We start from the raw sequence: 15,202 nt of genomic DNA on the forward strand, positions 1-15,202 counted from the left end.
GTCTTCTTACTTTCAAAGACAATTCGCTGACAACTCTGATTACAAATCAGGTCATTTATTGTCAACACAAGGAGGCACTCATGATAACAAAAGTGTAGCATTGTCTAGTTGTGAAACATTCTGGAGATTCAGTCAGGGAAAATCACGTGTGGTACGGAATTGAATTAAGCTCTTAAACAGTGATTAGAAACAATTCTGTCTCAAAAGCTTGACACATGATCTTTGAGGAACGAGGAAAAACGAGACAAAATATGATTTGTGATATGATTTTATGAAGTGCTGAAAAACGGAACTACATTAGGCAAAGAAAGAATGTCAATTAACTTAACCCTCCTATTAAGTTTGGGGTCAATTTGACCCGATTCAATGTTTAACGTCTCTAAATAAATAATTGACATAATTTGTTTTGCTTCATATTTAATGACTATTCCTAATTTAATGGTGACAATTGGATAAACAAAAAATTAACATTATGATATGTTCTCAATGTCCTGTACACATGCTATACGCATAGGTGTCCTTTGGGGTCAATTTAACCCCAGGCTGTAATTGTATAAAATATATAAGAAACATCACCTTTTTTCATCACATTGTTACTTTTCCTGATAACAGAAATAGTTTTCTATTCCAAATGTTATAGATAACAACAATATGTACTTAGAAATAATATGAAGCCATCAAACACCCAAAGAATATCTCTTTACAATTTTAGGTCAATCATTGAGATTTCATGGTGATCTGCATATTTCTCCATAGTCGCGTAACATGTATTCTGGATGTATAAGGGGGGTGGGTGGGGTATTGTTTCATTTAAAGGGCTATTTAGGTAGTCAACAAACAAACCTAAAGTACCTGACACATAAACGTGCCCCCAGCGAGAACTCTTCCCTGCTCCACCCTCGGGCCCTCAGCTGTTCATGCTGGGTCCAGTGACCTCACAGGGGCCTGTGCTGGGTGCTGCTCCACAGGCTCTGGGTGCCAGCCTCTTCTCTGCCACTCCTGCTCCAGTCCGAAAACAAGAAATGCGGGCAGTTCTGGACAGCAGAGACTGGTCACAGCCAGGACAAGGGCATTATATACTGCCCCTCTGTAGAAGCTGTTCCCAAGGAGCAGTAGTTGGAGGATATAAAAAAAGAATGAATAAATTGTTCCCCCCCTGACAGAAGTATAGACATTGGGCTAGTGCCCCTCAACCCCTTCCCATTCCAGTTTCACACTTTCTGTATAAAGTTCTGTATATGTTTTCTGTTATATATTATATGTTATTATATATTATGCTATAGTTCTTGTTGTTTATTTGGTTATTGCAAATACTCTCTCTTTGGCACAGTGGGGCAAGGGCTCGCGGTTGCGGGCCTAAATTGACGTAGACTACCAACGCGGTGGCAGTGCATTGTGGGACTTGCAGTATTATTGGTTGGTCCCAGGGGATTTGCAAGGCGTCTGAGCCAGCTGTTTAATGTTAACACGTTAGCAAGGTAACTACCCACAAGGTAAACTGCTCGCCATGATTGGTTGTTGACCTGTCAATCTCACTATAAACCTCTCCGTTATCAATACAACCCCGGAAACGCCCACTCTCAGTGTCTAGTGTCTTTATTCGCCGTGAATCCACCTAATGTGTCATGAGAGGTGAACCACGGAGCGTGTGGGCATAACCATCTATGTTTGAGCTTCATTGGAGGAGGAAACAAATCTTGAGGAACAGCCGGTTTTTCTGAGATTGGAAATGAACGCTTCTGAGTGGTAAGTTTTGTCATTAACTTTTTCCAGTAACAATCTGCCCCACGTAAATTAGCTGTAATACCCTCACTTCAGCCTAGCAAAAACAACGTAACTTTGGTTTAAGCATTGTAACAAGAACATTGGAATTATTTTGCAGCTCTATCAACAATGATTTGACGAAGCTAGTTTGGACATGCAGTTTTCATTAGGAACTCTGGACAGCAAGGACAGCTCCTAAATGTGTTGTTTGTTATGAATTCCGAGTGCTGCTTTCAAATCTTGTGACTTAAATATCTTGATGTACAGTAATAGTCTTTGAGATTGTAACATTGTTTTGCATAATTGTGCGCTGGTAAGCGTCCCTGAATGTGTAACAGTGTCCACGCGTTGTGCAACTTCTATGTAGACGCATATCAGGCATAGTGCGCCCTTTACATAGCAGTGAAATAATGCGCGATTAACTTCAGACTATTTTTGTTGGTTTTCGCTGCCTCAAGATACAAATGTGTCAACGTTTCTGAAAAAACGTAATTTTAAGACCAATTTCCATAGAATCACCCTGAGCTATGTACTGACTTGTAGCCTACCTGTTATCAAACAGCGCAGGCTCATTTAACACTCCAAAGTCCTAGGCCTGTCAGACTCTTTTAGGTAGCCTGATATGACCTGATATTTTGTATAGGACATTGTAAAGATTTATGGCCACGACTTTAGAACTCTGAACCTTGTAAACATGGGTGAAAGTTGAGTGATTGAGGGAGGAGAGGAGGAGGATGACCCAGCAGGTGGAGGGAGGTGGAGTCTGCTGGATGGCTGGTGGAGAACAGTAGAGAGAGGTGCAGCAGGAGCAGGGTCCTCCATAGCCCCTTTTTTTCAGACGCTAAAACACATTGGGGGACTCGAACACTATTTTTTTTACATATTCTAATTTTCACTAAATGTTCTTCCGTAACAGTTGACTAGATGGAAAGACACATTGGCAGATTAACAGAATCATTTAATGCAACAAGCATGAGAGTGAAGTGACAGGGACATAAAATAAGTGGATATCCAGGGAACCCAGGATCTGGCAGAGGACTGGACTTGACTTACTCTCTATCCATGCTACTGGAGTACAGGCACTCTTAACCACTGTGAAGCCTTAATGGTCTTGTTTTCTCAACCACCTCTTCAATCCTTGTGTGGTTATATATAGAGATCTGGAGACTGGAACTGCTGGACAAGACAGCGGCTACGATGGAGAAGAGTAGAGCTCATCCACCCAAGAATGGTAAGAACAATTACCTTCACCACAGCTCCAAATTGCAATATAAGTCTTTTTTTTTGTTGATTTTTTATTTTAGTTTAGCTAGTCACAGGACAATATGTTTCAGTCCTTGTGCTATTGGTAGGGGACTTCCCACAGCGGCTAATCCTCTCACTGTCATATGCAAGTACTCATACCGAACAACCTAACCAATATAACTACTGCCCAACCATAGATATTGAGCAGCAGGATACAACACCAACACACAACTGACAGCCTTAACACGCTCTGCATGTTGAACCCAGGACCCATAAAGGCCCTCCATCACAGTACAACATGCTCTGTCTGTAGCCCACAAGTGCTAAACACAACAACATGACAGCCCAACCGTAGAACTTGAGCTGCAGGATACAACAACAACAAAGCTGCCTTTGTGAGCATTTCATTGTTTTGCAAAACTTATTTTATGAAATTCAAATCTGAGTCAAAGTCTGTAAAAATCAAAGGTGAAATCCCCCCTTCTCTCTCCCCTTCTCTGCCAGAATGGGGTCAGAATAGCTGACTCAGGAGAGAGACTCACACACACACCCACCCACACACACACTCACACACACACACACACTCTCTCTCTCTCTCTCTCTCTCTCTCTCTCTCTCTCTCTCTCTCTCTGTCTGTCCATATACTGGATATTCAAAGAGTGGGAGAGAGACTTTGAACAGTCACCCACGCGCACACACACACACACACACACACACACACACACACACACACACACACACACACACTCTCACTCTCTCTCTCTCTCTCTCTCTCTCTCTCTCTCTCTCTCTCTCTCTCTCTCTCTCTCTCTCTCTCTCTGTCTGTCCATATACTGGATATTCAAAGAGCGGGAGAGAGACTTTGAACAGTCACCCACGCGCACACACACACTCACTCACTCACTCACTCACTCACTCACTCACTCACTCACTCACTCACTCACTCACTCACTCACTCACTCACTCACTCACTCACTCACTCACTCACTCACTCACTCACTCACTCACTCACTCACTCACTCACTCACTCACTCACTCACTCACTCACTCACTCACTCACTCACTCACTCACTCACACTCTCTCTCTCTCTCTCCATCCATATACTGGATATTCAAAGAGCGTGAGAGCGACTTTGAACAGTCATTAGATTAGATTCAACTTTATTGTCATTGCACAGAGTACAAGTACTGAGGCAACGAAATGCAGTTTAGCATCCAACCAGAAGTGCAAAAAGTGCAGAGTATGTGCATATGTAAAGTGTAATAAGTGAATAAATAGATACGTACAGTAAGAAATAGATATGCAATATGAACAGTAATTGGGACAAGAATAGCAGCAATTGAAGTTAGAAGTGTAGGTATGATAAGTATATGTAAAGTGCAGGTGTAAGTATTAGTGGTGGTAATAAGTGAAATGAAGTGAAAGAGGTATTAGTATTATTATATTTAAGAGGTATTGTATGGTATAAGTACGATTAATACAGTAATAAGTGGTAAAAAAACATTCTGGTGCAAATGTTCAGTGGTTGGAGAGGGTGTGGCAGTCAAGCCAGGGTGGAGGAGGGAAGTACAGTGCAAATGTTCAGTGGCTGGAGGAGGGTGTGTGGCAGTCAAGCCAGGGTGGAGGGCGGAAGTACAGTCACTGGGGGAGATGTGTGTGGGGGTGGGGGGCTATCCCCGTGGTGCAGAGTTCAGTAGAGTGACAGCCGCAGGGATGAAGCTGTTCCTGAACCTGCTGGTCCGGGAACGGAGCACCCTGTAGCGCCTCCCAGAGGGGAGGAGGGCAAACAGTCTGTGGCTGGGGTGAGAGCTGTCCTTTTCGATGCTGCGTGCCCTCCGCAGACATCTCTTGCTCTGGACAGCCTCAATGGTGGGGAGTGAGGAACCGGTGATGCGTTGGGCAGTTTTCACCACCCTCTGCAGTGATTTACTCGACAGAGCAGCTGCCATGCCATACTGAGATGCAGTTTGTAAGGATGCTCTCTATGGTACAGCGGTAGAAATTCTCTAGAATGCACAAACACATATATCCATCCATAGACTGCAAAATTCATACTAAGTGAGAGTCATTTGAACTAAGTGTGGGTTGGCGGGAGTTCAGGTGCTGACTCTATTACATGGTTGTAACACGGTTTTCCCAGGGTATCACAGAAAACACTTAAAACACAATTGTCACTGTTCACCCTGTTTATGATGCTCACCATCCATGGCATGTAGTGTGTTACACACTATTTCAGGTCCCACTTACTCCCTGTTCCCACATAAAACCTGGATTACTAACACATACTTTTACTCACACTTCCTCACTCATCACTCCCGCCCTGCTGGTTGTATGCGGAAGCATGCACTGCTGGGGAGCTTAAAATTAAGTTTGTTCAGGCACATTGCCACATTGCTATTTGAATCAATTCAGCTCAAAGGTTATTATTTGAAAGATTATTTAAAGGGTACCTCATTCCTGGCGACTGGGGCATCAGAGAAGGAGTGCTTGCCTGCTGTGAGGTTACGTAAATACTGCATAGACTGTGTTGAGCACATAAATACCTTTTTAGTTTATATTTCACCTACACCTTTTTTCCCACCCTCACTAGTTAGCCCCCATCCCAACACATGGGGTAGCCGCTTTGGTCCCTCACAGGCTGAGAATTATGGTTTTTGCAAGTGTTGAATTTTGCTCTTTGGTTTTCAGAAACTGTGCGACATGGATTTGACATGGAATGACCCAATAATGTGATATTAAAAAGAAAATAAATAATTCTACTCACTCAGTCCAATTTTATTCAACCTTTTGAATTGAAATTGAATTGAAAATTCATATTATTTGGAAAACATGAAAACATGAATTCTGGCTTTTTGTAAAAAAAAAAAAAAAAATGTAGTATAACTTCATAATGCCAAGTTCAAATGAAATTCACAATTTTTCAATTCATGAATATTGTCATATAACACTTTCAATAAGTTATTACATTTGCTTAAAAAAATTGCATAACTTCATAATGCACAGAATTGGTCGACATAATTCACATTTTCTCAATTCATGATCACTGTCATCCTTTTCTATATTATTTATAATATATATTATAATTACATTTACTTCACTAATATGAAACTGTTTTCCATTAGTGATCTCTTTGCGCCACCATGCTATGTGTGTGTGTGTGAGCGTGCGTGCCCGTGTGAGTGTGTGTGTGTGTGTGTGTGTGTCTGTGTGTGTGTGTGTGAATGTGTGAATGTGTGTGTGCAAATGCATGTGCCACAGCTGTTTGCATTTAGTGCAGTCCTTGACAGTCCAGTGACCTGGTAAAGGCACTTCATCTGCTAGTCAAGAGGAAAGAATAACTTGTGGTTGGCCAGGCAATATGAATATTCTATACATTTTTGTTTCTGCAAAATCAAAACGTATTACAATTATCATAAAAGTATTTGTTTACATCAGTCTGCTTGTGTTTCTAAATAACATTCATTATTGTGTGCTGATCTCTTAGGAACACGGAGCAGAAGCATTTCTCCACCTCCCCAAAGTGAGTACATCTTATAGAATTTATGTTACTTTTGACATTCATGATTTTGCCCTGTCCCTGCTGCCATTGAGCTCCATACTACTGTTCATGTAGAATCCTCTGTAATGACAAAGCAAGCTCCACCTAGTGGTGTTTTATCTGAACTGCACCACCTAGAGGCAATTGTACCTGTCCCTGCTGCCTCCTTTCCAGTAGTGGGGAAACATGTGCACTGTCATACGCCAATATTGATATGGCAGCATGGAATAAATCAGCATCTAGAGGAGACTTAGGGGTTTTTGCCGGAGTGGAATTTTTCTCTTTTAGTGACCAGCTTTCAGAAATTGTGTGACATGTAGATTGCAGTTAAAAACTAAAAGATGAAGATACTTGATATAATGCATACAAACATTTATGAATTCCTACTATGATGGTACATTGAAATCTGAAAAAATAAATCAGAATGCATAAAAAAAAATGCAGAATGCAACTTCACACGTCATTATCGTTGTAATTGTTAAAGATTAAATGGTTAATAGATTACATCTACTCAGTTTCAGAGAAAAACGGCGGGAGTCATGTGGGGACCTTTAGATGCTTTGACATGGAATGACCCAATATTGTCCTACTGATAAATACCTCCTTTAATCTGAGAAGAAAATGAAAATATCTACTCACTCAGTCCAATTTTATTCAACCTTATATAGATATACAGTATATTTGGCAAATTATTTGGAAAACATGTATTCTGGCTTTTTTGTGAAAAAAAGATGTAGCATAACTTTTAAAATGCATAGAATTGGTCATCACAAGTTTAAATGAGTTATTCACAATTTCTCAATTCATGAACATCTTTTTCAATAGGTTATTACATTCACTTTTCTAATAATCAACTGTGAACTGCTAACACACTGTAATATGTGTGTGTGTGTGTGTGTCTGTGTGTGTGTGTACGAGCATATGTGTCCAAGTGGGGATCTTTAGGCGATTTGACATGAAATCAACCAGTAATGTGCTATTCATCAACACCTCCTCTAATCTGAGATTCTACACACATGGTCCAATGTTATTTAATCTTTGAATTGAAATGTAATTGAAAATTGCAACCATATATACAAATTAATTGGCAAATTATTTGGAAAATATGAACATAACTTCATAATGCACAGGAATTCACATTTTCTCAATTCATGAACACGGTCATCCTTTTCAATATTATTTATGATATATTATAACTACATTTGCTTCACTTACTTCACTACTTCACTGTTAAACTATTTTCTATTAGTGATCTCTTTGCGCCACTGTGCAGTGTGTGTGTATGTGTGTGTGTGTGTGTGTGTGTGTGTGTTTGTGTGTGTGTGTGTGTGTGTGTGCAAATGCGTGTGTCACAGCTGTTTGCATTTAGTGCATTCCTTGACAGTCCAGTGACCTGGTAAAGGCACTTCATCTGCTAGTCAAGAGGAAAGAATAACTTGTGTTTGGCACTCCATAACTTAATTCTATGCCTTTTTGTTTCTGCAAAATCAAAACTTACTCTAATTATCAAAAAATGTTTGAAGTATTCAGTTTGCATGCATTTCTAAGTAACATTCATTGTTGTGCACATATCTCTTAGATACACGGAGAAAAAGCTGTTCTCCACCTCCAGACAGTGAGTCATGTTCATTTTGACATTCATGATATAACCTGCTGGGGTATCGGACCAAAGACCTTTTGTGCACATCATACTTTCAATAATATGGCAAACCCATGTTACAATAGACTAAATTAATTTTCAACGACATGGAATGATCATAGTATAGCACAATCTAGTTCTCATGCCACAAAAGTAAATATGTTGGCTATTACGTTGACGTAATTAATTTTGTCCACAAGGTGAGAAGGGCCTGCATCTTTTTGTACACAAATGAAAAGCACAACAGTCATTTAATGCATAACATCAATAATTTAGTTTTGTTTTCCGTTCATTGCAGTGTGACATGGTTTTGTAATAAATGAATGTCTGTCGTGGTGCCCCATATCAAAATACAGTGTTATATTCTATCATTCCCAAGCTTAGACACTTGGGATCAAGCATCAGGTACACATGAAGAAGATGACAATACAATACAGTTTTGTATTGTACTAATTCTAGAACCAAACATGTTCCATTGCCTTTATCCCATTCCAAAAGAAATTAGACTATACCATGAGTAGTGTTTCTCATGACAGCATTTCCATACTGTATGTTCTTAAGAACATTAGGCAGAGTAAATGTTGTGACCCTGTAACCCAATACCCTCTTGTGTTGATTACTTATATGGAGGAGGTCATGTAGATATAGATCCTGTCTTTTTCTACAATTACTGCTCATTTCACACCATTCAAGAGTTTTTACTGTTTCCTCCACAGTGTCTCCTCTAAGGGTCGTGCTGCTGGGGAAAACTAGTTCTGGAAAGAGTGCCTCAGGAAACACCATCCTGGGGAGGGAAGCTTTTGAAAAGGACTTCTCACTTCAATCTGTGACTAAAACGTGCAGTAATCAACATACTGTAGTGGATGGTAGACAAATTACAGTGATTGATACACCTGGATTGTTTGATACAGACAGGCCTATGGAAGAGCTGAAGGGTGAACTGGAGAAGTGTGTTGAGATGTCTGTGCCTGGGCCTCATGCCTTCCTGCTGGTGATCAGACTAGATGCAAGGTTCACAGAGGAGGAGAGGAATGCTGTGAAGTTGATCCAGGAGAACTTTGGTGAGGGGGCGCTGAAGTACACTATAGTGCTCCTCACTCATGGGGATGTGCTGGAGGGGAAACCAGTGGAGGATATTCTGTGCAAAAGTCCTTTTTTCAAATTTCTTACTGAATGTTGTGGGGGTAGATATCATGTCTTCAACAATCAGAGTAAAGACAGCACTCAGGTCAGAGACCTAAAGGAGAAAATTGAGGCCATGGTGAAGGAGAATGGGGGAACATGCTACACCAGAGAGATGTACAACGAGGCGGAGAGAAGAATAAGAGAAAAGGAGAGGCAGAAGGCAGAGGAAGAGGTGAATGCCGCAAAAAGAAAGATGGTTATCGCGAATACATTGAAGGAGAACTTCGAAAAAGAGGTGCGTGACATGAAAGAATTGAGGCAGAAATACGAAAAACTGAAGAGGCAATTCGAAGAAGAGAAAGAAAGATCCGGTATTTGGTTTTGGGCTGGAGTGGTGGTTGGAGCACCATTGGCATTAGCAGCAACGGTTCTGACAGGAGGAATAGCAGCAGTAGCAGGAGTAGTAGCAGGAGGAGGAGCAGCAACAGGAGCATTAAAACTAGTTCGAGTGAAAAATGCAGAAGAAGCAGCAGCAGCAGCAACAGCAGCAGAAATAAAAGCAATAGAAGCAGGAAACAGTGCAGCAAAAGCAGAAGCAGAAGCAAAAGCAGCAGGAAAAGAATTAGCAGCAGCAGCAGCAAGAGTAAAGCTAGCAGTAGCATAATTAAAAGTAGCAGAAGCAGCAGCAGCAGCAGCAGCAGTAGGAGCAGCAGCAGCAGGAGGAGGAGCAGGAGCAGCAGAGGAGAAGCAGCAATAGTAATCCTGTTGTTTCTACTGTACATATTGATTGTGTTCATGTACTGCCCAGGAAGAAAAACTAAAAAGAGAGCATGTAGAGAAAGAACAGAAGGAAAAAGAGGAGGACAAAGTGTTGGTGTGTCCGTGGTCGGTAGTCACTGGTGGAGCAGCAGGAGCAGGAGGAGCAGCAGGGAGACACATTTGATGCAGCAGCAGCAGGAGCAGCATTAGCAGTTGTAGGGGAGACATTTTGATGTTGAAGAATCTGAGGATGATGCTAATTAACAACAGCATGATCCAGATGAGGGAGCATCTGAGTTTATTTTATGTTTTTATCTTTTAGTTCTCTGTTAATGCACTTTACCTTTTCTTTTTCTTTTTAACATTTATATTCTATGATGCATCTATGATTATTTAACAAATAAAGTTAACCCAAAATAATCTAACCTTAACTGAAGGCAGAGATGTTACTACGTGTTGAAAACGTTTAATGTACTCTAGCTTTTCTTTTTAATGCACTGAACCTTTTTAATCTATTGTCTTGAGACAATTTGAATGTTTTGGCACATAAATATAATATAATTGAATTGAATGACTCTTTGTTCTTCCTATCTGCTTAATGAAATGTTGGACGTTACAATAGTTTTGAGTGTATGAATAAATATGTGTATAAATCAAGTTGTTGTTGTCTGTACATATTCATTGTGTTTATTTATTATGATGTGAAAAACTCAGGCTGTTTGAAGGCAGGGGAGAATACTGAACAACATTGTTGAGTCCTCCCCGGTCATAACCAATAACTAAGTGTTTGGCAACCTTTGGTGTTATGTTCTAAAGGTGTAAATATTGCTGTGGCCTTGGGGGAGCAACAGGATATTTATTATTGTGTCTTTATTTTAAAGAAGTAAAGGCTATGAAAAATAACTACAGTGATACTTTTAGAGTAGGTTGGGAGTCATTTGCAGGGATGATTCCCCTTTTTGACAGAAGAAAGCTCTGGAAAATACCATAGCCATCTAGCCAGTTTGATTCATCATACTCTAATAGACATGCTCTTTCAATGGGTAAAGCCAATATAACTGTAACACTTCTTGGGAACAAGGATGCCTAGGCTTATGAAGGAGGATTGTGTCACTGAGTCTATTCACAAGCAATAGAACACAAATACAAATATTATTCATTTAGCTTTCCTATTATTCCAACATATATCTATTTGTCTTTTTTTTTACACTTGTCAGGACTGCTGCTCATGTAGAAACCTTCTCTGTAATGACATGCAAGCTTCTCCTAGTGGTGTTTCACCTGAACTGCACCACCAGAGGAAATTTGCCCTGTCCATTCTGTCTCATGTCCAGTAATACCATTGAGCTCCCTATTGGTTGTTGGCCAAATACACTCTATTGTGGGTTTGGATTATGGGTCTGACTTTTTCCCAAAACATTTTTTTCAAGTTACTATGTCAAAGAGTAGTAATTATATATTATATAGCCATTATACATTTAGAGCCACTGAACCCGGAGTCAAATTCCTTGTAAACTTACTTGGCCAATAAACACGATTCTGATTCTGATTATTATACGGATGTAAGGGTTCTTTAGACTAGACGTTTATGCATAGACACACAGAAGAGTGAGAAAGTTGAAGTTCTGTTCAAAACAAACTCTGTTCTAAAACAAACTGTCTCATGATATGGTTTCTTTAAAATGAGACAAACAAGTGATATATTTCATATAAAAATAAAAGATTCCAAGCCGAGTACAAAAAGTGTTTCATCACTGATGTCTGTACAGGGAATTGTGGAGGTAGAAGGCAAGGTAATATTTATAAATGCTACCATGTGAAACAAAGCTAATGACAGACTGATGAAATGCCATATATAGAGGCCTTTAACACACATCACCCATAAAAGGAATATTACATCACATTATATTATAAATATTATATATTATACATTATATGGGAATATTATAATATATCTTCCTCAGTCTAAACTGAGTCTGGTTAGTGGCATGACATGACGCACAGCAAATCTTTACAGAGTTTTTTTCAGTAGCAGTAATGTATTTTGGGGTGTGCACTCTTTGACAAATTGTGAATTTGCCTCACGTTTGACTGACCACTGCCTAAAAGTAACCCAAGAATGGTTGTCACTGTCTGTTAAAACATCAGATGGATCATTCATTTGTTACCATTGGACACCTCGGACTGATGGCCCGGTTCAGAATCGGACAGAGATGTGTGACTCTGCCACGGCAACAGAAGTAGCAACAGACAGTAACACGGCAACAGAACCAGTAACAGACAGTATCACGGCAACAGAACCAGTAACAGAAAGTATCGCGGCAACAGAACCAGTAACAGACAGAGGTTTTCCACATTTATTTGTGTATATTTATTTGACTGCCTTTGATCTTACCTTTGAACAGTTCAATCTCACACAGTAATTGTGTGTAGGCTATCTCATGAAGATTTTTTGATTCTGTTCTGTTTATTTTGATTATTGGTCAGTTCTCTTCTGTTGTGTTGTGTTTGAATTGTAGGGTGTGTCTGCACTTGGTACTTGGTGCTATTAAAACGTTTAGACGAAGATCTCCTGACGGTTGCGATAGTGCGGAAGGTTTGATTGGATTATGTCGGTGCTGCTCTCACTGCCGACCTAGGGATAAGACACAGAAATACATTGTTCGAGAGAATTAGTGCAGAAATCAATGCTGTTTGTTAATTGCTTTATTTATTGATTGATTTAATTAATTCATCTGGCCAAGTGCTTCAGTGGTGTTAACAGGAAACAAAGTCCTTAGACACTCAAACATGCTTATGCTCACTGTGCGTTTTAATTATTCATGAAGTACCCACTATGTGCTTATTATTCTTATTTTATATTTGACCCCAAACCATGAGCTGGACTAATGTGTTAGTAAACCTGCTTAATGTCATATTTAATAACCACCCCCTCAAAATTGTTTCTGATTCAAAGGGAGCAAACCCACCCTCACTCATGGTCCGTACCAGTGTCTGAAGAGGCCCGTCACAAACCATATGCCTGCACCAGTCAAGCCCCCAGATATGAGACCTGAGAAGCCATGAGTGAAAATCCCCAACAGGAGCCCGGTTATCACGGACAGAAACAGTTCTAGTCTCTCCTGGAGAAAGCGCTGTCTGTCCTCGCTCTTCCATTGATGCCGGTAGCGCTGCCGTTCCTCCGTCTCATTGGTTGGGACTGTCGGAAGAGTGTGGGGTTACGACCAATAACATGTGCCCATTCATATTTACTACATGTGGCTATCAATGAGACAGTAAGTGTGTGTGTGTGTGTGTGTGTGTGTGTGTGTGTGTGTGTGTGTGTGCATGTGTGTGTGCGTGTGTGTGTGTGTGTGTGTGTGTGTGTGTGTGTGTGTGTGTGTGTGTGTGTGTGCAAGTGTGCGCAAGTGTGCGCATGTGTGTGCATGTGTGTGTGTGTGCATGTGTGTTTGTGTGTGTGTGTGTGTGTGTGTGTGTGTGTGTGTGCGTGTACATGGGTGGGTGTGTGTGTGTGTCTGTCTGCCTAGAACATTTTGGACAGGACTGTTGTGATAATGAAGCTGGTCTTATCTCAGTGAAAACCTGCATCATGCCTTCAATATGATATTAACACAACATTAACACAACAGTAACACAACATTAACACAACAGTAACACAACATTAACACAACAGTAACACAACATTAACGCAACATTTCCATGCACAGGAATGACAACAGTATCATGCTGTCGCCCCCTTGAATGCTCTGTTCTCACTCACCCACAGTCAGTTTCCGTGCTGCGGTGCTCTCTCTCACTCTCAACAGGTTGTCTTGGTAACAAGCCTGGAACCTATTCTGAAGCGCTTGCTCCAGGATCTTCCTCTGTGTGTCCTCCTGATCGTCACCCCTGGGGACTTTGACCGTTTGAAAGGTCAGATCCACTACGGTGGCATTTACAACGTACCTCAGCATGTAAACAAACAAGTTCAGAACCACTATATGCCATTTACAATGTAGCTAAGAGTGTAAACAAACAAGGTCAGATCCACTACATGCCATTTACAGTGTTGCTCAGCATGTAAACAAACAAGTTCAGAACCACTATGGTGCCATTTACAGTGTTGCTTGTCGTGTCTATGCGACTACTTATTAATAAATAATCAGGCTCACACGGAGGTTAACTTCACACGTGAAACATCACTTGGTTTACTTGAGGTTCTGCATTAAATGTATACATGCGCATGGCGAATAACCAAGAGGAGAACAATGCATAGGGGAGTGCTTACACATAGAGAAATAGATCCTTATTAAACACTACATTGCTCAGCATGTAAACAAACAAGTTCAGAACCACTATGTGCCATTTACAGTGTAGCTAAGAGTGTAAACAAATACAGGCTAGTTAATGTCCTAATTAGGAGTGTGACTGCTACAATAGCTATAGACAGGTTAGAGTTAGTTATAACTTGACTTCTATACACCGGTCTTAACAGCCTATTATTTCATCAATTTATGGCACCCCCCACTCCCTTCCTTACAGTATCAGATAAGAAATTTAAAAATGAGAGTTACTCCCTTCTTTACAATGTAGCTCAGAAAGAAAGATATGATAAAAACATACTCACGTAAACTGAAATCCATCACTTGTTATGATGAGACTGAACATGAATCAAATTAGTCACGTTAAAGAAATAGTATGCAAGAGTTTGCCACTTTATAAGCAGCTAGAGGTATTGTTATCTTCAAATGAATCCTAATGGTCATGTGACACATACACACACCTGCCTTTTCAACTAGTTGCCTAGGCAGTCGGACCATCGCATGGAAATGTGACAAAAAAAGCTTTTTATACAACGGTCTTGACAGCCTATTATTTCATCATCTTAAGGCACCAGCTACTCCCTTCACAGTGTGAGATAAAGTCTTTATAAAAACTTAAAAAAATACAGCTTACACTCTTCTTTCACAGTATCAGATAAGGACTTTAAAAAATGACGGTTACTCTTTACAGTGTCAAATAAGGTCAAGATAAGGTCTTTTAAAATGGTATAGTTCCTCACGTACCTGTTCGCTTGACAGCAGACTGAATCTTCTGTGTGTCTCTGCAGTGCACCTGCGGGAAGAAATGTTGCCTTGGGTGTGTGTTTCAA

At 40.4% G+C, this 15,202-nt stretch overlaps 1 protein-coding gene across 1 annotated transcript in view; it reads left to right on the plus strand.

Annotated features, from left to right (window-relative positions):
* Window positions 1-11,305, plus strand: part of LOC116219107 (GTPase IMAP family member 7-like) — a 15,041-nt gene extending 3,736 nt beyond the window's left edge. Inside the window, exons 2-3 of the mRNA XM_031562059.1 lie at window positions 8,883-9,683; window positions 11,289-11,305. Of these exons, the coding sequence (XP_031417919.1) occupies window positions 8,883-9,683; window positions 11,289-11,305 (818 nt within the window). The remainder of the gene's footprint in view (window positions 1-8,882; window positions 9,684-11,288) is intronic.
* The last annotated feature ends 3,897 nt before the right edge of the window (window positions 11,306-15,202 follow it).

The sequence above is a fragment of the Clupea harengus genome, chromosome 24, assembly GCF_900700415.2.
Source record: "Clupea harengus chromosome 24, Ch_v2.0.2, whole genome shotgun sequence".
Taxonomy (NCBI): domain Eukaryota; kingdom Metazoa; phylum Chordata; class Actinopteri; order Clupeiformes; family Clupeidae; genus Clupea; species Clupea harengus.